This window comes from Chiloscyllium plagiosum, chromosome 19 (genome assembly GCF_004010195.1).
Source record: "Chiloscyllium plagiosum isolate BGI_BamShark_2017 chromosome 19, ASM401019v2, whole genome shotgun sequence".
NCBI lineage: Eukaryota > Metazoa > Chordata > Chondrichthyes > Orectolobiformes > Hemiscylliidae > Chiloscyllium > Chiloscyllium plagiosum.
This window is the reverse complement of record NC_057728.1, coordinates 43335878-43362237: the sequence shown is the minus strand read 5'-3', so window position 1 is coordinate 43362237 and position 26360 is coordinate 43335878. Positions and strand designations below refer to the sequence as shown.

At 39.2% G+C, this 26360-nt stretch overlaps 1 protein-coding gene across 10 annotated transcripts in view; it reads left to right on the top strand.

Annotated features, from left to right (window-relative positions):
• Positions 1-26360, top strand: part of ppfia2 (PTPRF interacting protein alpha 2) — a 540387-nt gene that overhangs the window by 387806 nt on the left and 126221 nt on the right. For all 10 annotated transcript variants that reach the window (XR_006314523.1, XR_006314525.1, XR_006314524.1 and 7 more), the window contains 7 exons: positions 6078-6216; positions 8332-8552; positions 12166-12406; positions 12821-12850; positions 13338-13465; positions 14076-14251; positions 20142-20232. Coding sequence is in view for 7 of the 10 variants with exons in the window: in XM_043709678.1 (XP_043565613.1) it covers positions 6078-6216; positions 8332-8552; positions 12166-12406; positions 12821-12850; positions 13338-13465; positions 14076-14251; positions 20142-20232 (1026 nt within the window). In the remaining 3 variants the exon portion in view is untranslated. The remainder of the gene's footprint in view (positions 1-6077; positions 6217-8331; positions 8553-12165; positions 12407-12820; positions 12851-13337; positions 13466-14075; positions 14252-20141; positions 20233-26360) is intronic.

Below are 26360 nucleotides of genomic sequence, written 5' to 3'. Positions count from 1 at the left end.
CACCCGTCCGTACCCCAAACCCCGTCCAACACCGTTCCCTGCTCCCCAACCCCATCCAACACTGCCCCCTGTCCACCCCCGCCCACCCACCCCTGCTCCCCTCCCCGGAGCAGTCTGACTGGACACCAACAAGGCTGCTGCTGCCGCCTTTTGTGGGGTGAGTCTCCAAATAGCGCGCATGCGCACACACAGGCACACGCACAATTTTTTACCACAACGTTTTGACAGGTTCCCCCTTTGCCCTGCACAAGACAATGTTGGAGAGATTATCTGGGAATGGGGAGTGGATTTAACAGAAAACTCCGAGCCCCAGAGGAAAGGCATTGAATTAATTCACCAAACAATCGATTATCTAAACAAAATAGTGCCCACCTATCTCGTTCGGATAATCGAGGTTCCTCTGTAAATGTAATAGACAGATATTCAGTTCTTTGTCCCACATCTGTATAGAACTCCAGGAAAAGTGTGGTGAGAGAGAGAGAGGCAGGAGGTCAGTCATTTGGAGATGGTGCCTGGGCTCCCATCAGTCCAGGACTGTTCTCGCCAGCATTTCAATAAGCCGAGTTCACTTTTAATCACTGTAAACAAAAGACATGACCAGTGTTGGAAACACGTCTTTGATGTAATGTTTCTATCGGGACCTAGAGATCTCCTTTGGATAATTCGATATTCGAATAATCGAGGTTCCTCTGTCATAGAAAAGACAAACAGTTTAAGATATCCTCAGTGATAAACAATAAGAACAGCCAGATAGAAGTGGACAAAGTAGCCTTAGAACACAAATTTTTGACGGACAATGATTCTGTGAATAGTGAATGTCAGGAAATGTGTGAGAACTTAAAATTACACTAATGAGTACTGCTAAAGAAAATCCATACAGCAATGGTTTGTGTGAAAGGATCCATGCAATATTGGAGATGTTGCATAAAATAGTATCAAAACAACCAAACTATAAGTTACAAGCAGCACTGATGTCAGCAGTAAATGTAAACAAAAATCTTATAGATGATTAGTGAGTTTAGCACATTCCAATTAATGTATGGTTGGAATCCAAAATTAACTTCGTACTGCATGATGAGCTTCCAGCACTAGAAGCAACAAGTTAACTCAATTTTTTTGCAGATTACAAAGGCCAATTCCTCACAAATTAATATTTGAATACTGAGAATGTGGGAGGAGGTGCTGGTGATAAAACATAATGTACTTCGCATACCATCGAGCTGTACAATTTGGAACCAGAAAATCTGAACTTGCCATTTACACTCTAAGGGAACAATCGGAAATTTTTAATATAAAACAGTCTTTTAACATAAAACAGTTTAAAAAGAAATGAATAGAATCTCTCTTACATATTTTAAATTGTTTTGGTTTGGCTCAGTTGATACACCCTCGTACCTCTGAGTTAGAGGATTTTGAATTTTGGGTATTGTCCACCAAACAAGAGACACTTCAGTGTATTTCTGGGATAGTATTCTATGATCTGACATGCTTTTGTTCAGATGAGATATTAAAGCAAGGCCATTTAGTTAGATGGATATTGTGATACTGTTCAAAAAAGGAATGCAGAGTTCTCCTAGTATCTTGAATAATTTTTCTCCCTAAAGCAATACCAGGAAAGATCAACCCGTGATTCCTCCTTATTTGCTATTTGTGTCATTGTATTGTTCAAATTGTTTGCCAGATTTGCTTATATATCAAGAATTATTATAATGCAAAAGATTACATCAAATGAACGTCTAACATTAATTATCTAAGCTGAGATGTCCTAAACCAGTGGCTTCAAAATGCAATTTCAAGTCAATCATCTTGGTGAGAGTATAGAGTCACTAATGTTGCAGACTAGGTTTAGATTACCAAATAAATTCCTACCTTACAGGATATCAATGAATTAGTTGACCACATAAAAACTCCTGGACATGTGTTTTATATACTTATTAAAATGGTTTAATCAATTGATTGATTTATTGTCTTGGCTACCTAAATACAATGAAAACCTTTGTTTACCAGCAGTACAGGCAAATCATAGTAAGCAAAGGCATACAGATCACAGGGTGAAAAAAAAGCGTAGACAGGAAGATGCTGTTCCTGAACCCACTGATCCATGTGCTTAGGCTTCTGTATCTTCTGCCTGACAGAAGAGGTTGTAGGAGAGCATTACCCGTGTGCGATGGGTCTTTGATGATGTCGAAAGCCTTTTCGCGGCCACAAGCCATGTAAATGGCGTCCATGGATGGAAAATTGGCTTCCATGATGGTCTGGGCAGTGCACACAACCTTCTGTAGTTCCTTATGGTCCTGGACAGAGCAGTTGCCATAGCAGGCCCTTATGCACGTGGACAGTATCCTTTCAGTGGTGCACCTTCAGTAAGGTTGGTGAGGGTCCTTGTGGACATGTCAACTTTCCTGAGGCGCCTGAGGAAAAAGAGGCACTATTGTGTCTTCTTGACCATCACATCTATGTGGAAAGTCCAGGACAGGTTGTCGGTTATCATCACTCCTAGGAACTTGATGTTGTCTACCATCTCGTCCTCAGCTACGTTGCCGTAGGTGGGGGCATGTTCTCCTTCTTTCTTTCTGAATCAGTGATCAATTCTTTAGTTTTGCTGACATAGACAGAGAGGTTGTTCTCATTGCACTACATCACAAAGCCTTCTATCTCCTTTCTGTATCCTGACTCTTTGTTAGATATCCGTCCTACCACAGTGGTATCATCAGCAAACTTGTAGATGGCGTTCATTTGGAGTTTGGCAACACGGTTGTGGGTGTCAGCTAGTACAGTAGGGGAAAGTGAGGACTGCAGATGCTGGAGATCAGAGCTGAAAATGTTGAAGTGTTGAGCCACGGGGTGGTTGGGTTGGTTGGTCCGGATGTCCCAGAGGTGTTCTCTGAAACATTCCGCAAGTAGGCGGCCTGTCTCCCCAATATAGAGGAGGCCACATCGGGTGCAGCGGAAGAAGACCGACCGCAAGTTCCCCCCAGACGTGATCGACGATGCTCTCCACCGCATCTCCTCCACTTCCCGCTCCTCCGCCCTTGAGCCCCACCCCTCCAATCGCCACCAGGACAGAACCCCACTGGTCCTCACCTACCACCCCACCAACCTCCATATACATCATATTATCCATCGTCATTTCTGCCATCTCCAAACGGACCCCGCCACCAGGGATATATTTCCCTCCCCTCCCTTATCAGCGTTCCGAAAAGACCACTCATTCCGGGACTCCCTCGTCAGGTCCACACGCCCCACCAACCCAACTTCCACTCCCTGCGCCTTCCCTTGCAACCGCAAGAAATGCAAAACTTGCACCCACACCTCCCCCCTTACTTCGCTCCAAGGCCCCAAGGGATCCTTCCATATCCGCCCCGTGGCTCAACACTTCAACTCCCCCTCCCACTCCACCAAGGACATGCAGGTCCTTGGAGTCCTCCATCGCCAGACCATAGCAACATGACAGCTGGAGGAAGAGCACTTCATCTTCCGCTTAGGAACCCTCCAACCACAAGGAATGAACTCAGATTTCTCCAGTTTCCTCACGAAACGTCAATTCTCCTGCTCCTTGGATGCTGCCTGACCTGCTGCACTTTTCCAGCAACACATTTTCAAAGCTGATAATCTGCCTGTCGATAGTGAGCCATGTGTATGTTCTCCTTACAGCAGAAGCTCTGCGTCCACCCTCTCTGTCCGCTGGAGCTGAGGATGCATCCTTGTGGGGCTCCAGTATTAACTGTTATCATGGAGGAGGTGCAGTTATCTTTAAAAAGTTAATGAAATATTATCACATAAATCCAATGTGACCCTGCTTACATTCACCTTTAACTTATGCACATAGGAAACTGCTGTGGAGTACTGAGGTCTGAGATTTAACCATATAGAAAGACAATTGAATGAAGTCTCAATCCCATAATCTGTCCAATCCCATAATCTGTCCCTGTTTGCCAAAGGGTTTCCAGGTGGCTCAAACTCAAGATCAACACACTTGAGACCCTTTAAATATCAAAGCAGCACAGCTACTTCCTTGCCTAAGTCAAAGGTGTTTGCTATCAGTGCTTCTTTAGAGCATGTGCTTTCACAGTCCTTGAGTTAGATTCCAGTTTTGTGAAAGTTAATTCTACTATCTTGGAATTTGTTCACCTGGATCTACATTTCTCTGTTGTCAACTTTCACTGCAGTACAATGGTTTTCACAGCTCTACTTTAGGTCTCAAGTAAGGTTCAGGAGGAGGAAGAGCAGTAGCAACAACAACACTAAACACTCTAGATCAGCAGGACCATCACAAGCAGCAGCATCTATTTCCTGCTGAATCATGTGCAGCTCCAGCGGACAGAGAGGGTGGACGCAGAGCTTCCACTGTAAGGAGAACATACACATGGCTCACTATCGACAGGCAGATTATCAGCTTTGAAAATGTGTTGCTGGAAAAGCGCAGCAGGTCAGGCAGCATCCAAGGAGCAGGAGAATCGACGTTTCGGGCATGAGCCCTTCTTCAGGAATCCCTTCTTCTGATCTCCAGCATGTGCAGTCCTCACTTTCTCCTCGAAGATTATCAGCTTTCCCAATGCAACTGAACAAAAGTGGTTCAAGAGACTCAGACTCCCATGGCAATTTAGCTCTGAAATCTTCAGCCTCTTGGAATAAGATCTATTCTTCAGTGGACTGGGTGAATATGAATTGCCAGTCATTATCAAGGTCACCACAGCCCTGAATTTCTCTGTCACTAATTCCTTTCAGGGATCTGCTCGTGGAATCTCCAGGACTTCGCAATATGCTGCACAGAAGCACATCTGCTAGGTGACCTATGTCATGCTTGACTGGCCTGTCAGTTAAATCCATTTTGATGAAACCAGTCAGAAGGAGAGGAGCCTCTCAGATTTGATTCACTGGCTGTTTTCTCTTTGATTCTTTCACAGTGAGCAGCAGAAGCAAATCTAGAATTTGTTGCATATTATAAACTGCTTACATGGGCAGTCAAGGTGTCCTCAGTATTTTTCATTGATGGAATGAAATCACTCAATTAATGTTCAGCTGGGATGTGATCACCAGAATGTGCCACATGGCAGTGTGTTACCAAATTTTGTAAGTCAGGGATTGTTTTTCTCTCGGGACCCCAATATTGGGATCGAATCTGATTCCAAACCTGGTACTGGACCTGGTGATAACTGCCCAAAAGGATTTTCAAAGAAATGGTCAATTAATGGTAGAAATTAGCTCTTGACATTGTAGTAGCAATAAGAGGTCCTCCAGGACTTAAGGAGCTGCAGGCTAAAGTTGCAGGTAGGGGAGAAAGAGTGTGCCATAAGGTATTGTTTCTTTTTGAAAAAGGTAATTACAGCTGCAAGCCTACAGTAAGCCAACTTCTGTGTAAGTACTCCAGCTGCATAAGACCTCAAATTGATCCTAGAACACTGACACTCCTGTTGACCTCCAATTTTTGATTTTACTAAACTTTCTAACTATATTACAAAGCTGCTTGTCTTTTGCTCCCATTGCCCAGACTGACTCCTTAAAAATGGCCTAGAGGCAGTAAGATGCCCACAAATTCTCCTCTGCCAAATGGCCAGCAATTCATGAGAACCTTGTGACAAATATACCTACAGGCTTATACCACACCAAAAGAAATTATCTCAGGGTCCAGAGAGAAAACTGGACAGAAGAAAACTCAAATAAAGCTGTTGCTGTGTGTTTCCACAGATTTTTGTTTCATGGAATGAAGGCTGAGCCACTTTAACAGGCACCACTTATGGCCATAGTGGAACTTGATGGACTAAATGGCTTCTTACTCTGCAGTTATTTTTCTAATTGCTCAATGATTCATAGATAAATTGTGGGGGGTATTTTCTTTTCTGTAAAGAAAGAAGTGACTTACAATTAATACATTTTTGACCTCAGGATATCAAAAAACAGTTTATAGCCAATGAAATATTGCTTGAGTATACAACTGTTGTAATTTGCATTAACATTGCAGCTTTTACAATATAAAAATAATACAATTGCTTTACTAAAACAATTTAATTTTAAATACTGAAAAGACTGATCCATTACTCTTTCTACAAGATAATGCAAAAACTATTACTTTCCAGGCAACGTTTGGATACTTCACCTGATATGCGATATTCCATGGGGTCATTGATAGATAGTCAGTCTGACCATTATAGGTCTTCCAAAGTGCGAAGACGATCACAGAAGGGGCGTATAGCAGGACACAGAGAAGAACCAAAGGTTTGCACCTTATATTTGAATTAATATAGAATTGAATAATCTAAAAACGATTATTATTGTTCCTTGAATTTTTCAATTAAGTTTGAAGTAATAAATCAAAATACTTACAGCAAAATATTGATTTGATTTATTATTGTTACATGTACCTAAGTACAGTGAAAAGCTTTGTTTTGCATGCAATACAGAAAGATCATAGCATACAAGGACATACAGATCATAGGGTGATTGAACAGAGCGAGGCATACAAAGTTACAGCTGCACAGAAGGTGCATTAAAAGCAAGATCAACATTAGTTTTGAAATTTGAGAGGTCCATTCAGCAGTCTATTAACAGTGGGGAAGAAGCAGTTCTTGAACCTATTAGTACATATGTTTTAAGCTTTTATATCTTCTGCCTGAAAAAGACGTTGGAAGAGATTATAATTGGGTGGGAGGAGTCTTTGATAATGTTGGCTGCCTTTCCACAGCAACGAGAAGTGGCAATGGAGGCAGTGGATGGGAGGTGGGCTTGCATGATGGTCTGGGCTGTGTTCACAACTTTTTGTAGGTTCTTATGGTCCTGGGCAAAGCAGTTGCCATACCAAGCTGTGATGATGATTTATAACATGTTTTACCTTTCTTTCCAAAATACAATTTTTCAGACATTATGGTCAAAGCAAACTAATCTAATTTGCAGTCAAAGCAGAAAGAAAACAGTTTCAAAAAGCCTTCAAGGTCTTCAACTGCAAAAAGTTACCATTGTATAAGGTGAAGGAAAGGTGTGTAATTGATTTCTTACTAACAAATGTGGAAGACTCTTCCACAGGGTTCTCACTAGCCTCTAAGGCCCTTAGTATATCGGCTATCAAAGATGCAGGAAACAGTTTTGGATAGTTTCCACTTTGTGATAACCATCTTCTTAAGTCCATGAGCAACAATATAAACTCACAGTAGTAGTTGCTTAATGAGATGATATGTACAAGAATATGGTCACTCTGCCAACAAATACTCCAATGTCTTCCCATGATTGTTTGAGTAAAGCTTTCAGATGCAGCAGAGATGTCCTTGAGAGCTACGGTTTTGTGCAATTTCCTCTCTCTGGTTTATGGCATATGATGCAATACCTTCAAATGAGTTATCTGACATGGCTATCAATCTAATCCTGACTACCCAGAGACACCTACATGTGATCATACTATGTTTCTTGCAGGGGGTGTCTCAAGGTACAGCAGTACAGGAGATGGATATTGTTTAGCTCATTTGCTGTAGACAAATGTCTGTATGTGTATGTGTCTGTTGTGAATGTGCATTTTAGTTTAGTTCAACGTTGTCCTTTTTTTTTGTCTCTTCAGACCTGACTTTAAGCTCAGGATGGCCCACCTTACAACATTTTAACACAAACCTAATTGCAAGACATATTTTTAAATGATCTTATTGTGCAGCATGATAGAAATACACAAAAATGTCAAAAAACTCTTACACCATATAAACATGATAAATACACAAAATATAAAAATACCTTGAAGTGGAAAAATACAGGAGAAAACTACACATCCAATTTTTTTTGCTTCTTTGATTTGTTTCTATTCTTAGCTTTTATCTTTAATTTAAAAAACTGAAACAAATGCTATTTAACAACAGACAATGTGTTCAAATATTTTTCAGAAATACTGTTTAGCTTTCATATATAAAAGTTGGTTGATATCTCAGAATTGCCATCAAAGAGGCATGGAGAGTGTGTGGTTGCAGCTTATCACTCAGGAAGAATAAATTTCCCTCGTACTTTTATTAAGTCCCATGTTTAGAATACATAACAAGTACTCTGTTTAGAAATTCTTTCTGAGGTGCAGGTAACAATCTGAGAGCCTGGTTGGTTGTTGGATAGTATGCACTCAACACTGGGGTGCAGCCGAGAAGCATAGGAAAATTTGAAGAGACTGGGAATAAAACAATTAACTGCAGATGCTGAAGGTTTGAACTAAAAATAGAAATTGCTGGAGAAACTCAGCAAGTCTGGCAGCGTCTTTGGAGACAAAGCAGAATTAACATGTTGATTCCAGTGACTCTCCTTCAGAATATGTGTTATGTCAAAAGTTATGAGAAACACTGTAGAATTTTGACTTTTTCTGTATTTCAGATACAAACAATCGGCGACAAAGAATGGAGCAGAACTCAACATATTAGCATGCTGAGCAGCCAACAATTTGAGAGTGACACTGAAATGTCAGACATTGACGACGATGACAGAGAAACCATATTTAGTTCCATGGATCTGCTTTCACCTAGTGGGCACTCTGATGCTCAGACTCTTGCGATGATGTTGCAAGAACAACTTGATGCTATTAACAATGAAATAAGGTGACTACTGTTCTTTTGTCTATCTGCCATGTTATATTTTATTAATGAGCTATAATCTTACAGATTGCCTGAGGTATGACAGATACATCTTGATGTCGATATTCATAGGATAATGCTTACAGCTACAAGGTTGTAGAAATAGGTACAATGTGAAAGGGTTCTATTATGTACATAGAACATAAAAGAATACAACAGAGGAACAGGCCCTTTGGCTCACGATGTTGTGCTAAACATGATGCCAAATTAAACTAATCTCTTCTGCCTGCCCTTGGACCATATCTTTCCATTCTTTGCATATTTATGTGCTTATCTAAAAGTCTCTTAAATGCCCGTATTGTATCTACCTCCACCACTACCCCTGACAGTGTGTTTCACACCCCTACCACTCTCTGTGTAAAAGAAATTGCCCCTTACATCTCCTTTGAACTGTCTCCATCTCACCTTAAATGCATGCCTCCTAGTTTTAGACATTTCAAATCGAGGAAAAAGATTCTGAACCATCAACCCTACCTATGCATTTCATAATTTTATGGACTTCTATCAAGTCTTGCTTCAGCTTCCACCACACTGAAGAAAACAACCTGAGTTTTTCTAGCTTCTCCATATAATTCATACCTCATTGGCATTTCATCCAAATCATTTATATATATCACAGACAGCAGAAGTCCCGGTACAGACTAGGCACAGACCTCCAGCCTGGAAAATAATCTTCCATTCACTACTCTATGCCTTCTATGGGCAAGCAAATTCTGAATTCGTGCGCCAAGTCACAATGGATCCCATGCATCTTAATATTTTGGTTGAGGCTATCATGATGGACCTTGACAACAGCCTTCTTAAAATCCATATAGACAACATTCACTGCTCTACCTTCATGGATAATCTTCAAAAATTCCAGTCGTTAGTAAGACATGACTTGCCCCGCACAATGCCATGCTGGCTGTCCCTAATTAGGCCATGCTTCTCAAAATGCACATAAATCCTATCCCTAAGAATTTTCTCCAGTAGTTTCCCAACCATCCGTGTGAGACTCACCAGTCTATAGTTTCTTGGATTGTCCCTATTTCTCTTCTTGAACAGAAGAACAACATTAGCTACTGGCCCGTCCTACAGTGACCTCACTAGGATACAAAGATCTTAGTCAAGGCCCCAGCAATCTCCTGTCTTACCTCTCTCAATAACCTGGGGTGGATACCATCAGGCCCTGGGGGCTTATCTACTTTTGTTCTGTTCAAGAGACCTAACACCACTTATTTCTTAATCTCAAAATGCTGTAGCAAATTAACATGTTCCAACACATCTCACTATCCTCTATATCCTTCTTCTAGGTGAATACTGACACAAATAATTCATTTAGGATCTCATCCATATCCTCTGCCTCTAAGCACAAGTTCTCTCCTTTATCCTTGAGTGGTCCTACCTCCTCCCTAGAATGACTCTCTTTAACCCTATTTGCCAAGATCATTTCATGGCCCCTTGCTCCTAATTCCCTGCTCGAGTTCTTTCCTGTTTTCTTTATATTTATTACAGGCCCTGTCCAATTTCAGCTTCTTAAACCTTATGTATTCTTCTTTTTCCCTCCCTTGTTATTCAAGGGTCCCTTACCTTGCTATCTTTGTCCTTACTCCTTACTAGAACATGCCGGTCCTGACCTCTCATCAGCATATCTTTAAACAATTCCCACATGTCAAATGTGGACTTGCCTAATAACAGCTCCTCCCAATTATCACTCTCTACCTCCTGCCTAATACTGATGTAATTTGCCGTCCCCCCAATTTAGTACCTTGCCACAAGATCCTAACTTATCCTTATAGCTATCTTAAAACTTAAGGAGTTGTGATCACTGTACTATATCAACAGCTGCAAAAGTTTTAAATAGGGATAAATTAGAAAGGGGAGTGTGTCTGGAAGACAATCAATTAAGAGTCATACCTGTATCAACTGAATGGTGAGCCACATTTTGGTGTATATTATATAGTCTAGGTCAGTTTATTTCAATAAGAATATGTGCCATAGAAGAAAATCAGAACAGAATAAACAGGACATTTCAGGAAGAGATATTTGGGCACAGCTCGACTTGTGTGGAGCTTCTTAAAATATTGGAAAAATATGAACTTGCTAGGCATTTTCTATGTTTTAAGATGGCACTGGAGAGTGGCGACACTATACAAAACTTTTCACTGTATTTTGTAGCATGCAACACATGATAATAAATCAATAAATTCCATTTTTGTAGTGAAATTGATTATGTTGAATGTTTTATCCAAATGAACCTTTTCAAACTCTGCCGAAAATTGATTATTCCTTTGATATATCAGTTCCACCAATGAAAACAACAGCTTGCTTTTGATTTGTCATTTTAACACAGGAAAATCTTCCATGGCTCTTCACAGGACTAACAAATATTGACACTGCACAAAAGCAGGAAATACGGCTGTTCAGGACATTGGTTAGGCGACTTTTGGAATACTGCGTGCAGTTCTGATCTCCTTCCTATCAGAAGGATGTTGTGAAATTTGAAAGGGTTCAGAAAAGATTTGCAAGGATGTTGCCAGGGTTTTAAGTTTTGAGCTATAGGGAGATGCTGAATAGGCTGGGGCTGTTCTCCCTGGAGCATTGGAGGCTGAGGGCTGACCTTATAGAGGTTCATAAAATCATGACGGGCATGGATAGGATAAATAGACAAAGTCTTTTCCCTGGGGTGGGGGAGTCTAGAACTAGAGGGCATAGGTTTAATGTGAGAGGGGAAAGATATAAAAGAGACCTAAAGGGCAACTTTTTCACTCAGAGGGTGGAACATGAATGTTTGAGCTGTCGGAGGAAGTGGTGGAGGCGGGTACGATTGCAACATTTAAAAGGTATCTGGAAGTGTTTGGAATGATATGGGCCGGGTGCTGGCAGTTGGGACTAGATTGGGTTGGGATATCTGGTCGGCATGGACAGGTTGGACCGAAGGGTCTGTTTCTGTGCTGTACATCTCTCTGCCTCTATGACTCTATAACATATATTGGTCACTGTTAAAATAGTCATTTATGGACTTGTTAGAAATTGATGACCTATTTCTTTTAGTGCTCTCGACTTTATTTTCTGTCAAGCACATTTCACATTTTCAGAAATGGAATGGCTCTTGCACCTTCTAATAGCTTTTTAATTGATTATTTATACTTTTCTGCTGCCCCAAATTACTTTCTTTTCTGTTTTCCCCTTTTTCATGCCGAAGTAATGAGATATTACAGGCTCCCTTTACATGCTCTTTCCTGTTTTAAGCTCGCCATCAGGAAATCAAGAGCCATCAGACCAGAACTTGCATGACAGTTTTTGGGTTTTTTTTGTATTATCTTTGGAAGTCTCAAACCCCTGTTTTGGGGAATATTAAAAAGCCTGTGAGTTCACAGTACAAAGAATAATGGGCATAAGTCAGCATTATAGCTCTTCATGGCACAGTATATCGATAATTTAATTGAACTTCATTGAATGACATTTTAATGAATTGAAAATGTATCTTTAGAGCTAATAATAGTACAACCTATTGCTAGCACATGTGATAATTTTATAGGTATGCACAGTAATGCATGATTTTCTTTCTCAATTCAAACCATTGTGGATTTTCCAGGTTAATTCAGGAGGAAAAAGAATCAACTGAACTTCGTGCTGAGGAAATTGAGAATCGAGTGGGTAGTGTTAGCCTTGAAGGTCTAAATTTGGCCAGAATGCATCCAGTGAGATCTATTACAGGTTCTGTCACTGCTTCATCATTAGCCAGCTCCTCTCCTCCAATCAGTGGACATTCAACACCCAAATTCAGAGCACGTAGCCCTGCTCGAGACATTGATCGTATGGGTGTCATGACATTGGTGAGTTTGGGAATGAGGCCTAAATCAATACGCTATTTTAAAATTTTAATGCAAATGCTGACACATGTTTTTAACAGCACTAATATGTATTTTTGTAGTAACTTATTCATGATCACATAAGATAATCTACAGATAAGTCTTGTGAATTTCAACTTTTTAGATCACAGAAAGCATGGGCCATCATCATAGTTCAAGCTTAAAATAGAGACTTACATGATATTTTTGAATGGAAAACCTAGGAGTCTAGGTTCCCAAGCATGTTCGAAGCTCTGGTTATAAACATCTCTATTGGCTTTTTATGTATGGCACATGGTAAACACTTATTCAATGTCAAATTGTAAAATGAAATAATATTTTCATTGGCATTCTGCACTTCCAGTCTAATTTATGTTTTTGCTGTTTTGCAACCATCAGCCTAGTGACCTAAGGAAGCATCGGAGAAAGGTAATTACATTAACAACATTCCATAAGAAAGGTGTACGTTTAGATTTTCAAGATAGTTATTCTTTAAGTTCCACATTTACAAACCTTAAAGGATATTTCCATACTTATCCAATGTCATTATTTGTTTAACATTGCTGAATGTATTATTCTCAGATTATTTATGGTCATACGTGAATAAACAAGTGATAGTTATCAAATTCTTGTCATATTTAAATTAACTTTCAGTAAGCAATTGCAGCTAAAACATTGCATGATTTCAAGACGAACTTGGATATAGCACTTGGAGCTAAAGGGATCGAAGGATATGGGGGAAAGCAAGAACAGGCTATTGAGTCGGATGATCAGCCATGATCATAATGAATGGTGGAGCAGGCTTGAAGGGCTGAATGGCCTACTCCTCTTATTTTCAATATCAGAATATATGAATATAAGGAGTTTTAAATAACAAGCGAAACGAGTGTATTATTAATGCTACTTTTTACTGTAGATTGCAGCTGTGCAGGAAGAAGGTCGTGAAGATAAAGCCACAATAAAATGTGAAACATCACCACCATCAACACCAAGAGCAGTAAGAATGACACACACCCTGCCTTCCTACCATGATGAAGTACGTAGGTAAGCCATCTAGAACAAGGATCTTTGCTGATCACTTGATTTGATAATTGAATTGATAGGTTTACCTATTACATCATTTGTTAAGGTGTAACATGTAATAATGTATAATCAGTATATCAATAAATTTAATGTATGTGTAGGGTAATGTACAGAATTATATTAAATTATTCCCAGAATGTAAGTGTTTTAGTGAATCATATTTTTCTGCTTAATGGAAGGTTTTTTTTGGAATAAATGTAAATGAGACACTCCTGTGAATTGTTCTGTTTATTCACACTGAACTTATGGTTAAGAGTTTAGTTTAGAAAATATATTTTTAAGTAATTATTTTACATCTTTTTAAGTTTGAATAAGTTTGGAAAAATGAATTGTTGATTTTTTTTAAACTTTGAGTATAGTTATATTTGTATTTTGAAATTTTCTTGGTACTTTATGTCATTGCATGATTTATGAAGAGTTGTGCTTGGTGATCCATTCATTTGTATACATTTACTGAAATCTTTTTAAAATCAGCAGAAATATATAACAGCAATGTGTGAAACATTATTTGTAATCGTTTGAATGAGAAGAAATAAGACAAAATGAAAATCTTTGAACTGATTCTTTACAGTTTTTCAGCATCAATAGAAGCAGAAATGGGCAACTATAGCAGTACAAGTAGTCAAGACTCACTTCATAAATCACAAAAGAAGAAAGGAATCAAATCTTCTATTGGCCGTTTATTTGGCAAAAGAGAGAAAGGACGGTTAGCACATCTTAACAAAGACCATTTGGCCTCGGTTCAAGGTCAGCAACTGGTTTATCAATAGTCAGTTTGCTATAGTGGATTAATTATCTTTCAATTTTATAAAATACTCACATCTGTGTATGTATTTGTCTGCCTTTAAATTAATTTTGTTTAAAACTTGAGAATTTGCATTGCTAGAGAGAAGCTTTTTGTCCATTTAGATATCCTAATTTAGAAAAGTATTACTGCTGCAATTGTGTTTTTTTTTTAGATACTATGAACACTTTATTTATCAGAATGAGCTAATAAGTGAGAATATTTTCAAGTATTCACTTTAAGCCATTCTTTGTTACTTCTTGTGAGATAGCAATGTTTTTTGTCGGGATCCAATTCGAATAAAACCTTAATAAAAATGAGTTCTGATTAGCTCTATATTTCCTCTGTGCGGCAACCAGAAATAAATATTCCTCATTTAAAACTTATCAAAAAATACTTATGCGTGATCAAACTTATAATATTCTATAATTCTTTAATTCCTCTCTCCATAGTCTGCAGATTTTCACTTTTATCTCACTACCTTTACTTTGTTCCCAGTACTTTATACAGAATAGTATCCTTCCTTTTTGTTTTAAATTTATCTGTAGAGATTATGTCTTGATAAACCTAGAATATCCTTATATTCTACTGTTGTAATAGAAACACTTAATAATATCCTAACCACTGTTTTTACTTCCCATCTCTGCTAAAAATCTTAAAACCAAGAACATTATAATCCCAGTTTTGCCTCCATCTAAACCATGTTTACATTAAAGTTACTACATTATAATGTCCGGAGGTCCGATTCAAATTTTGCAGTTTTGATTTGTATGCTTTTTTGCATTTACACAAAATGAAATCAATACAATATTTTTAGAATTCCATTCCTGATTCTCCTTCCTGTTTTACTCATTTATATTCACTGCTTATTTTATTACAGGAGTCCCTACATTCCTGGGCTTGAAACGGAAGCAATTTTGCTAGAGTAGTGAGGAGAGATATTTTAGAATGGAACTTGGCTGCTCTAAGTCTCTGCATTATGTAAAGTGTAACCCAAATTTGCTTGTTTACAATAGCAGGAAGGAAAAATACCCATTCACTAAAATGTGCAACCCCTTCCAACCGCCACCATAACCCATGCTTCCCTTTTCGATGAAGTATCTATCTAACTCAGCCTTGAAATGATTCAATGATCCAGGGAGGAGACACAGACACACTTATCTGAGGGGAAAAATATTCATTTCCATCTTAAACAGGAGTTGTTTATTTAAAACCATGTCTCCAGTTCTTAGTCTCTCCTGGTATCCACTGTGTCAAGTCTCACAATCTTATTCATTTCAGTACAAAGATGTGCAGATTAGGGGGACTGGCCATACTAAATTGCACAACGTGTCCAGGGACGTGCAGGCTGGATGGATTAGCCATGGGAAATGCAGACATGGGGGAGGGTGGGGTGAGTCTGGATGCAATATTCTTTGGAGGGTCATTGTGGACTTGATGGGCTGAATGACCTACTTCCACACTGGCAAGGATTCTATGCTTCTTTGATTGCAACCCTCGTTCTTCTAAACTGTAATGCGGTTAGATCCAATGTGTTCAAACTGTCTTCATAAGGTAAACCCTTCTTCCCAAGACTGAGTTGACTAAACCTTCTCTGAACTGTTTTGAATGAAATTATATGCTTTTCCAAATAAGAAGGCTAAACTGCACACTGTATTCCAGATATGTTGTTACCTAGGCCCAGTACATTTGCAGCAAAACTTCCTTACTTGTATATTCCATTTCCCTTGCAATGAACTCCAGCACTCTTTCTGCCTTGCTTAACTGAGTTTGCATAATTTTTTCATTTTGTTTCAATGTACCAGGACACCAAAACGTCTTCGTACCATTTAGTTTGCAGTCTGTTTCTATTTAAGTTTCTTTATTCTTCCTGCTAAATAAGCCATGTTAACATTTTCCCATGTTATGTTCTATCTGCCAAGTTTCTGTCTACAGCTTACTATCTTCCTGTCCCTCAACAAATCTAGTTCCCACTCCTCCAGTCCTTTTCATTTAAGTAATTGACATAGATTGCAAGTAGCTGAGGCTCCAGCAATACTACCTTGGCACTCTACTTGCCTCCCTGAAAATGGCCATTTATTGTTACTCCCTGCTCCCTGTTACCTCACACATTCTTTATCCATGATAATATGTTACCACCTAAACCAAGAACTCCTGTTTTGTGTAGTAACGTGTGATGTGGGATCTTATGAAATGTCTTTGGAATTCCAGTTACACCATATCTACATGATACCCTTTTCCATTTTCCTTGTTACTTCCTCAAATAATTCTGTCAACTTAATTAAACATGATTCCCCTTTCATAAAACCAAGTAGACGCTGTAGAATCACATTATGATTTTATGCTCTGCTATAACCTCCTTTAAAAATGGATTACAGCAATTTCACTGTCAGATGGTACACTAATTTGCCTTTGTTTCCTGAATGTTGTCTCCTCCTGACTTGAATGGAGGTCTAACATTTAGACCATAAGAAATAAAAACAGGAGTAGGCCATTCAGTCCCTCGATCCTGCTCCGCAATTCAATAGGATCATGGCTGATCTGACAGTCCTCACCGCCTCTTTCCTGTGTTTTCTATGTAACCCTTGATTCCCCGACTGATCAAGAATCTATCTATTTTGGCCTTAAATATACACAATGAGTTGACCCCCAAAACTCTCAATGCCACAGAGTTCCAAAGACTCTTAGCCCAGAGAGAAAATGCATCTTTGTCTGAGTCTTAAACTATGCCTTCTGGTCCGAGGCTCACTCATGAGGAAAAACATCCTCTCAGCATTTACTCTGTCAAGCCCCTTAAGAATCCTCTAAGTTTCAATGAGATCAACTCATTCTTCTAAAATACAAGGAATAGAGTCTGAACCTGTTTAAATCTTGCATATCAGACAATCCCTTCATACCACTGATCATCCGAGTGAACATTCTCTAAACTGCCACCAATGAAATAATATCTTTCCTTCAATAAGGGGACCAAAATGGCTCGCAGTACTCTAGCAAGCTTGTACAGTTTCAGTAAGATCTGTCCACTCTCGTACCCCAACTCTCTTGAAATAAGGGCCAACATTCCATTAGCTTTCTTGATTCCTGCTGCAGCTATGTGCTAGCTTTCTATGTTTATGCACAAGTACCCCCAAGTCACTCTATGTTGCAGTTTTCTGCAGTCTTTCTCATTTAAATAATACTCAGTTCTTTTGTTCTCCCTTCCAAAATAAACAACTTAATGTTTTCTCATATTATATTCAATTTGGCAATTTTTTGCTCATTTCACTTAATTAATTTATCAATAACTCTATAAACTGTTTGTATCTCTCTCTTTCTCAATTTGCCTTTCCACCTATTTTTGTCATCCCCAAATTTGGAGATGGTAAGTTGGTAACTTTTGCCAAATTGTTAGTATATATTGTAAACTGAGACAATGACCCCTGTGGAACCTTCCTGATTTCAGGTCGCCAGCCAGACAAAGAATCCCTTTATCCACTCTTGTTGTTTCCTGCCCATAAGCCAATTCTCTATCCAATATACTATCTCCAACTTCATGGGCTCTTATTTTATGACCTTTGTGAGGTCGAATGCCTTCTGGAATTCCAAATAAAACAAATAGAAGAGGAACTGGTGACTGGACAAGAAATTTACCATATAATGCAATGCCAGAGAAGATCCAAATCAACTTGTTTTGTGAGTTTGAAGTCCTTTTCAAGTCTCTCTGGAGTTATTTCCATACTACACTATAGGATATTTTCATGTCAGAAGTCCAAAACATGCATCAGGCCCTTTTCAACTTCCAACATGCACATTAAACTCACTTTGCGTCAGGATGCGCCTTTCGAGTGCAGATGGGTGGTGAATACAGATGCAGCCTGGTTAGAAGGCCTGCGTAAGTTCTTGGAGACTACAGCTCAGCTCCCCATGTTATGCTGTATATGTCATCTAAACCTGACACCCAACCCATTCCTGACCCATCAATCCTCATGTCCTCTCAAACTTCCTTTGCCTCCATATGCCTGCCATATCCCCATGTTCTTTCCAACCCTCTAAGATCTGCAAGGCATCTCATTTTCCGTCTATGTCCCCTCATATTCCTATGCCACTCTTTTCCCCTCCATGCCCCCATGTTTCTTCCAAAGTGACTCACCAAGTATATATTTGCACAGTCATCAGGAGCTATGAAATAGCAATGGAATGCTATTTTAAATGCAGTTTAAAAATAATTAAACTTCCATCAATTTAATAAAATTCTCTTTTGAAACCATTGTCATTAATATTACAAAGAACTGCACTCCTGTTGAAAAGAAATAGAAAAATATCCCTTCAGTGGCTGTGAAGTTATATAAACAACCACATACTCAGAAAATGCAATGAAGAAAGATTGTTAATATAATTGTTCTTAACCATTAACCATTTCTCAGATGGCTCTGTCATTCGTAGCTGTTGGGCTAAGCACTTCTGAGGAGCTTATAGAACTCTTCCAAGCATTCATAATAGCCAAAGCTTTCACAATATTTAACTGCAGCTACAAGACCCTGAATCTGAAATAACAGATGACATTATACTTCTGTTTGAAAACAGTTTGCCTGGCAATCAATGGAAGGAAGGAAGTGCTTAGATTTCTTTTAAAACTTGAACAGCAGAAACATTCTTTTTAAAGTAAAGCATAAAAGAATATTTAAATATCATCACAAACATGGCAGAAGAGTTTGCTAACACATTGTTTTGGGAATTTGAATGAATTATGGCACTTCCTGTATTAGGAAACATATAAAAATGCTTGTCAATGCTTAAATAATGCTTAATATAATGGTCTGACCTTTGCAGGACAGAGCTCTGATTGACAATTTTATTAAAGACACAATACATTCCATTATAGCCTATAATAGAGACATTTTACAATTACTTGTCACAGTGTCACCGTCTCTTCAGCAAACCTCTCCCAGTAGCTTTGAATTTTCCAACCAAGTTTTTTGTCAGGGAATGGGGAGGGGTTCCAAATCTGCACCAGCACATAAAAATAATTTACAGGACAAATACAGTTTTCCTGTGGTCCTGATAATGGGGAGCATGTTTTGTACCCAAAGCCTTCCTGACCAATGAAAATACCACAGAAAAATGGCACAAGAAGCACAGAAAATTTGGTCACCTGCAAACAAAACTATCTTGTCCATTTTGTTAGCCAATTGATGCTTCCACAGGAGATGGAAATCTGTGTCTGTGTTTCATCCGTCAAAGTCTGGAGAAGCTAGCAGTCCTCATGCAGTTCATGGACCTGTTGTTTTCAGTAGCCTTGCTTGCCCCAACTTGGCTTGTTAGATGCAAGGGTAGTTCAAGAAAAATTATTATCAAAGTTACGCTGTCATTGAATGACATGCACATTAGCTCATACAGCCAACAATTTTATTACAGCACTGGTCCATCTCTCATATGTTGCTATTGTTCCAGGATTTCAATTGTGCCTTATGTAACCATAATTTAACATTCTCAAAGAGTATGTCTCCTACTACCAACTCCACCTCAATGTTAAATTCATTCTTATATTGAATTTTTATAAACTCTGCACACCTCGAATTTCTTACTCACAATTTCATTGAACTCCACACACAAAATGCAATTTCACATCAGTGTGAATCCAGTATTGTTATGGCTATCTGGAAACCCATTAACATAAATAATTTAGTGTTCTTTAAGATGGAGTTTGACTGAATCATTTGCTCTTTCCAGTAGTTCTCAAACTAACAAGGACGAAGCAAATAATATTGAATAGCATGCCATCTTTATTTCCGCAGTATAACATTTATATTTAATTGGCTAAGCATATTGCTTATGCTGTTCCTGTTGTCCTGACCTTACACTTTCTTTCAACAGGCATTTTTGACACAGAGATTGGTAACCCAGATCCCCTTGGGCTGGGAAAACTCGGAACTCAAGCTGAAAAAGATAGAAGATTGAAGAAAAAGTAAGTGTTCAGCAAAACAAGTTTATTTTTGACCATGAAAGAGAAGCTTCGATAAAATTCATCTAAGTACAATCATAAAATGTTTAGACAAACATATGTCTCGGTTGGTTTAAGGTGGCATATGGAGAGTTGGGGCTGATTAGGTGCCAAAAGGGGAATTTACACGAGTGGCACCCTTGGATACTTTATTTCTGTCTTTACCAAGGAGGAAAATGCTACTGATGTCCTGGCAAAAGAGTAAGAAGTTTAATTGCTGCAGGGTTTTAAAATTGATAACATTGGAGCATTAGATAGGCTTTCTAGACTTTTATGATAAGGAAACAGGAACTGATGTGATACACTCAAGATACTGAGGGACATGAAAATGGAAATTGCAGAGATACCAGCAATTTGTTTTTGCTCTTTGTTAGACTGGGGTAGTGCCAGAGGACATTATGTCCTTTTCAAAAAAACATGGTATAAGGATAAGGAGAAAGCGAGGACTGCAAACGCTGGAGATCAGAGTAATTAGGAGTAAGGGATAGCCAGTTTTATGGGGAGTGGGGAGGGGGGGAGATGTTGGGAGGAAGTGTAGTCCAGGTAGTTGTGGGTTTGACGTAGATGTCAGTGTTGAGTCAGTCGCTGGAAATGCAGATGGAGAGGTTTAGGAAGGGGAGGGAGGTGCCTGAGATGGTCCAGGTGAACTTGAAGTCAGGGTGGAAGGTGTTCGTGAAGTTGATAAACTGTTCAGCCTCCTCATGGGAGCACAAGATGGTGCCAATACAGTCATCGATATAGCGGAGGAAAAGGTGGGGAATGGTGCCGGTGTAACTGTGGAAGATGAACTGTTCCACATACCCGACAAAGAGGTAGGCATAGCTGGAGCCCATGCAGGTGTCCCTGGCTACCCCTTTGGTCTGAAGGAAGTGGGAGGATTTGAAGGAGAAATTGTTGAGGGTGAGGACCAGTTCAGCCAATCAAATGAGTGTGTTGGTGGAATGGTACTGGTTGGGTCGATGGGAGAGGAAGAAATAGAGTGCTTGGAGGCTTTCATCATGGCAGATGGACGTGTACAGGGAGTGGATGTCCATAGTGGAGAGGAGGCATTATGGGCTGGGGAACCAAAAGTCATGGAGGAGGGGGAGGGAGTGGCTGGTGTCCCGAATGTATGTGGGAACATCCTGGAGCAAGGGGAACAGGACGGCGTCAAGGTATGCGGAGATACGTTCTGAGGGGCAGGAGCAGGCAGGGACGATGGGTCGACTGGGGCAGCCAGGTTTATGACTTTTGGGTAAGAGGTAGAACCAGGCGGTGTGGGGTTCCCACACAATTAGGTTGGAGGCTGTGGATACTAGATCCCCTGAGGTGATGAGGTTGTGGATGGTCTGGGAGATGATAGTTTGGCGATGGGAGGTAAGGTTGTGGTTGAGGGGGCAGTAGGAGGTGATGTCTGTGAATTGGCGTCTGGCTAAAGCAAATTCAGCTTAACTTCAGTAATTGGAAAACTTCTGCAAATAATAATTAAGTACAAAATATTATATGTAAAAATGTGGATTGATTAAGGAGATCAAACATAGATTTCTTAAGAGAAAATTATGTTTAACTAACTGACTGGTGATAGGTAACAGAGAGTGTTGATCAAGGCAATCCTGTTGATGTGCTGCACATGGAAGGCATTTGATACTGTATCACACAACAAGCTTATGAGCAAAGTTAGAACTAGTGGAATAACAGAGAAAGTAATAACATGGGTTTAATAAAAGGCTGAGCAATAGGAAACTGTAATGTTTAGTGAATGTTTCTTATGTACAGGCACACTTCTTGAGAAGTCTCCCGGCGTCTGTTTTGGAAGTCTTGCCTTTTTTTGCGATATATATCAATAATCTAGATCTTGGAATACAGGCCACAATTTGAAATTTGAAAACCTGCAGGTATAGTGAACTGTTCGGGGCTAGTGTAAAACTTCAAAAGGATACAGTAAAATTGGTGGAGTGAACATATGAGTGGCATATGAAGTTCAGTGTGGAGACGTGTAAGGTAGTAGATTTTAGTCAGATGAACATGGAACAACAATATAAAATAAGTGATATAACTCTAAGGGGGGGATACAGAGACAAAAAGGGCCTGTGTGAAGCTACAGAGACAGAAAGGGCCTGTGTGAAGCCCTTTAAACGTGACAGTACAAGTTGAGAGAATAGTTAATAAAGCATAAAGTTTCCTAAGATTGTTTTAAGTAGGGTATAAAGTACAAGGGAATGGAGATTATGTTGAAGTTAGACAAGATATTAGTTCAGCCTCATCTGGACATTGCATCCAGTTCTGGTACCATGCTTTCGGAAGGCTGTAAAGGCATTGAAGGCAGTGCAGACTAGTTTTGTGGGAATGCTTTCAGGCATGAAGAATTCCAGTTATGAAGATAGATTAGAAAAGCTGGGACTATGCCCCTTGGAAAAGAGAAGGCTCAGACAAGAGCTGGTTGAAGAATTCAAATTCATGAGAGGCCTGGAAAGAGAAAATAGGGAGGGAATATTCCTACCCATAAAAGAATCAAGAATGTGAGGGCTCAGATTTAAAATAACTAGGAAAAGAAGCAAAAATGATGTGAGAAAAAGTTCTTTCACACAGTCAGTGTTTAGGGTCTGGAAACCACCGCTTGAGACTATGGTGGAGGTAAGTTCAATTAAGAGATTTAAAAGAGACTTGGACTGTTATTTGAAAAGAAAGAACATGCACAGTTAAAGGGAGATGGCAAGAGAATAGCACTGTGAAATGCTCACCTTGAGAACCAGCGCAGACACAGTAGGCCAAATGGCCACCACCTGTGCTGTAACAGTTCTGTGATTTAACATCTTTCTCACTTATCCATGTAATGTGGGCATCGCTGTCAAGACACTATTTATTGCTCTTTACTATTTCCCTTGATGGATGATGACCTGCCATTTTGTTGAAGTCTTTGTGATGTAGGTAAACCTGCAGTGATGTTCGAATGTTTCAGGAATAAATAAGCAATAAATACTCACTGATAAACAGCTAATTATAAATAATTTTTATGCAGATTTCTCACAGACAATTCATGACATCAGGAATGCATATTAAACTTAAAGGGGTCAAAAATTGAGGTATTAATTTTGACGATTATCTTTCCAATATCCTCAGTTCTCTTTTTTTCTAATTCTAAATTTTGTTTTCTGTCTCACCCAAACTACCTATTTTTCAGCCTTTATTTTCCCTAGAAAACACAGTTGAAACCTTTCACAAACTATTTTCTTCAGATAGTAATTAACAATTATTAATAAGCTTTTGTTTTAAACTTAACTTATTGTTTGAAAATTAGCTTCAAAAATGTTATTTTAATTAATCAAAAAACAGCACTGAAAATTGATAGTTACAAAATGTAAATACATCACTATTTTCAATATTTTTATGCGTGAAAATATACTAAAGTATTCAACCAATTTGCTGGCAATCCCCAAATCCAGTCTACACACAGGGCGAATGTACTTTTTTCAGTTAGAGTTTTGTTGAGAGATTCATGGAACCTGTTCACATCGCTTGGAATGACTTTTCTCATGCAATCTTCCAGTCATCATCTCATTAATTAAGTATGCAAGTACTGTGGCACATTTCTTAGGAAATTCTGTGGCTGGAAAGACACAAGTATTCGCCACTGGTGGGATTTTCCAGCATTCATGCAGTTGACACCATATTTAAAGTCTAGCTGCACACTATTTCATGACGGCAGTATTCAAGTTTCTGCATTCAGGACATGTCCCAGATAAAATAAAGTAAATCTTGCTCCTTGCTTCATGGACAGGGATGTGGAAGTGTTGATAGAAGGGTAGTGAAAAAGAGGGCAGTTGTTTTTCCAGTTGGCCAACCCAGGAGGCCACACCAGCAAACCAAACCAACCTGGGCAGAAATTGTAGCCTAGGTCAGTGCTATTTCCTGAATGAAGCAGAACATCCAGCAGTGCAGAAAAAAATTCAATGATTTTCTGGGCTCTTCAAGGATTGGTGCCACTGTCTTCTCTCTGCTACGAGAAGCTCATAGGCCATCATGCCACCTCGAAATGTGCCATTACACTTGAATCTCAAGAAGGCTCCTTGGACTATAACTCTCAGTATTGCATGCAGCATGTCCATTCAGCTGGACTCACCGCCTCATCCTCCCATATGTTTAACCCTTCCTGTCCCCTGCACTTCCTACTCACTCACTGTGGACACTTCATCACCTCTCTTGTTCATGTATCACCACGAACTTCTGTTTCATCCACTTCCATCATAATTAATCCACCATTTGTCTCATTGCAGGAAGGCCTTGTCCACCTCCTGAGCTGATATCTCCATGGTACCCTGCCTGATATAACTAATCCACAAAGTGGTAACACTTGCTTGCAGGACTGACTGTGCCCCAACCCTATAATGCAGGGATATGGAGCCCTGCAGTTTGGTAGAACCAAGTGCCTTACTGGCCATGGCTAAAAACCCTGGACTGGAATCAGATGAGCCTGCTGACTGACTATGGTAGTAGTCCTAACTGACCACAGTGCCCCTTCACCCCAAGAAGGGTTGGTCACCTTTGACTTTTACTATGGTTGTTGTTTTAAGGTACTGACAATGTGTTTGCCATGTATTCTATTGGCATATCACTGAGCTGCATTGCTATGTGTCCACCTCTTTGCTTGTTCAGTGCTTCTCATATAATAAGCCTCTCTTTCTGCACAAAGAAGGAATGCAAACCACAGAGACCAGTAGCCCATAACTAAGCAGTAAAAACCTTGTGCACTAAGAAAGCAAAGTGAGCCACACATACACTGACAGCACATCAGTCAATATTGAAGTCAGTGAGTGTGTGCTCAGAAAGCAATGTGAAGCACACTGAGGCTTGATAGCCCCCAAATAAGCACAATGTGAGTGACTGCTAAAGAAAACAAGCTACAAACTGTCTGTGAGAAAGCATGAGATGTATTTATGTCCTTTTACATATATAATGATCTGGCAAAGGTCTCAGTGTTCCTGAATTCCAGAGTCAAGTGTTAAAGCACTGAAGTGGTGTGGAAATTGGTTGAAGACCAGGCTTCATGATGTGGTGGAGCTGGTGGCTTGCTGATGTTGATTTCCATGGACAAAGGGTTGAGGAGTATGGTGACCATGGAGCATGCAGTTACATTGTTATTAAGAAGTAGTTGGATGATGGATGGGAGAAACACCTAGCAAGCTGCAGTTGCCAGGTTGCATTTTTTCTAATTTACATGTCAGAAATGTTCACCTTCTAGATTCTCAGGGAAGGAAAAGAGCATTGGAATTGGCTTACAAACAAGGTCATCTGAAACTTTGATGAGATGGAAATGCATAGAAATAAACTAATTGCTGGAGACAGCATTTAATGCTTGACAGGCTCATTTTGAAACTTTTTCTCACAATGAGAATCAGATTTTCTTCATTCTCACTTTATTATTTTACTGTTCTCAGCATTACTTATGCCATATTAGGGAGAAGAAATGTCTGCCAATAGCCAAAACTCATTCATTTTTGAAACTGCTAGAGCCAAAGCACAACTCATTCTGAGCTGAAATATTTTGATAATTTAACTTGTCAACTTTAATGTGCTATTTGAGGAAAATTGTATGTGGCTATGAATGTCTCAAATTTAAAACCATTTCTGTCTTTTATCATATTCTGATGTATCTGCCATACATTTATTACATTTTCAATTCAATATCATGATATGCTGATAATTAAAAACTAAGGCCTCAGCTATGTAATTCTTCTTGATCCCTTCTTAAAATGTTTCGTAGAGCCCTGTAATTAATACATGTATAAAATAGTGAGGAAGGTCAATCAGATTAATATTTCCTAAGATTATTGACAACTATGTCTTGTAAGTTGATATTTTCCCTTTTTAAATAACAAAAAATAAATCTCTTCTCATTCAGCATTTGAACTGTGATTGTAACACATTCAGTTCTATATACATCAAATAATGTAAATGTAAATTACAACCAAATGGTCAGTGTAGTGATTGTAATGAGGTCAGCCAGATGGATGTCATAGAATGAGTTCACTGTTTGGACCAGCTTAACAACCCCAATCAGGGAGCGCTGGCTATTGGTAAAAACCGGAGTGTCAGACAACCTGGGAGTTGACTCC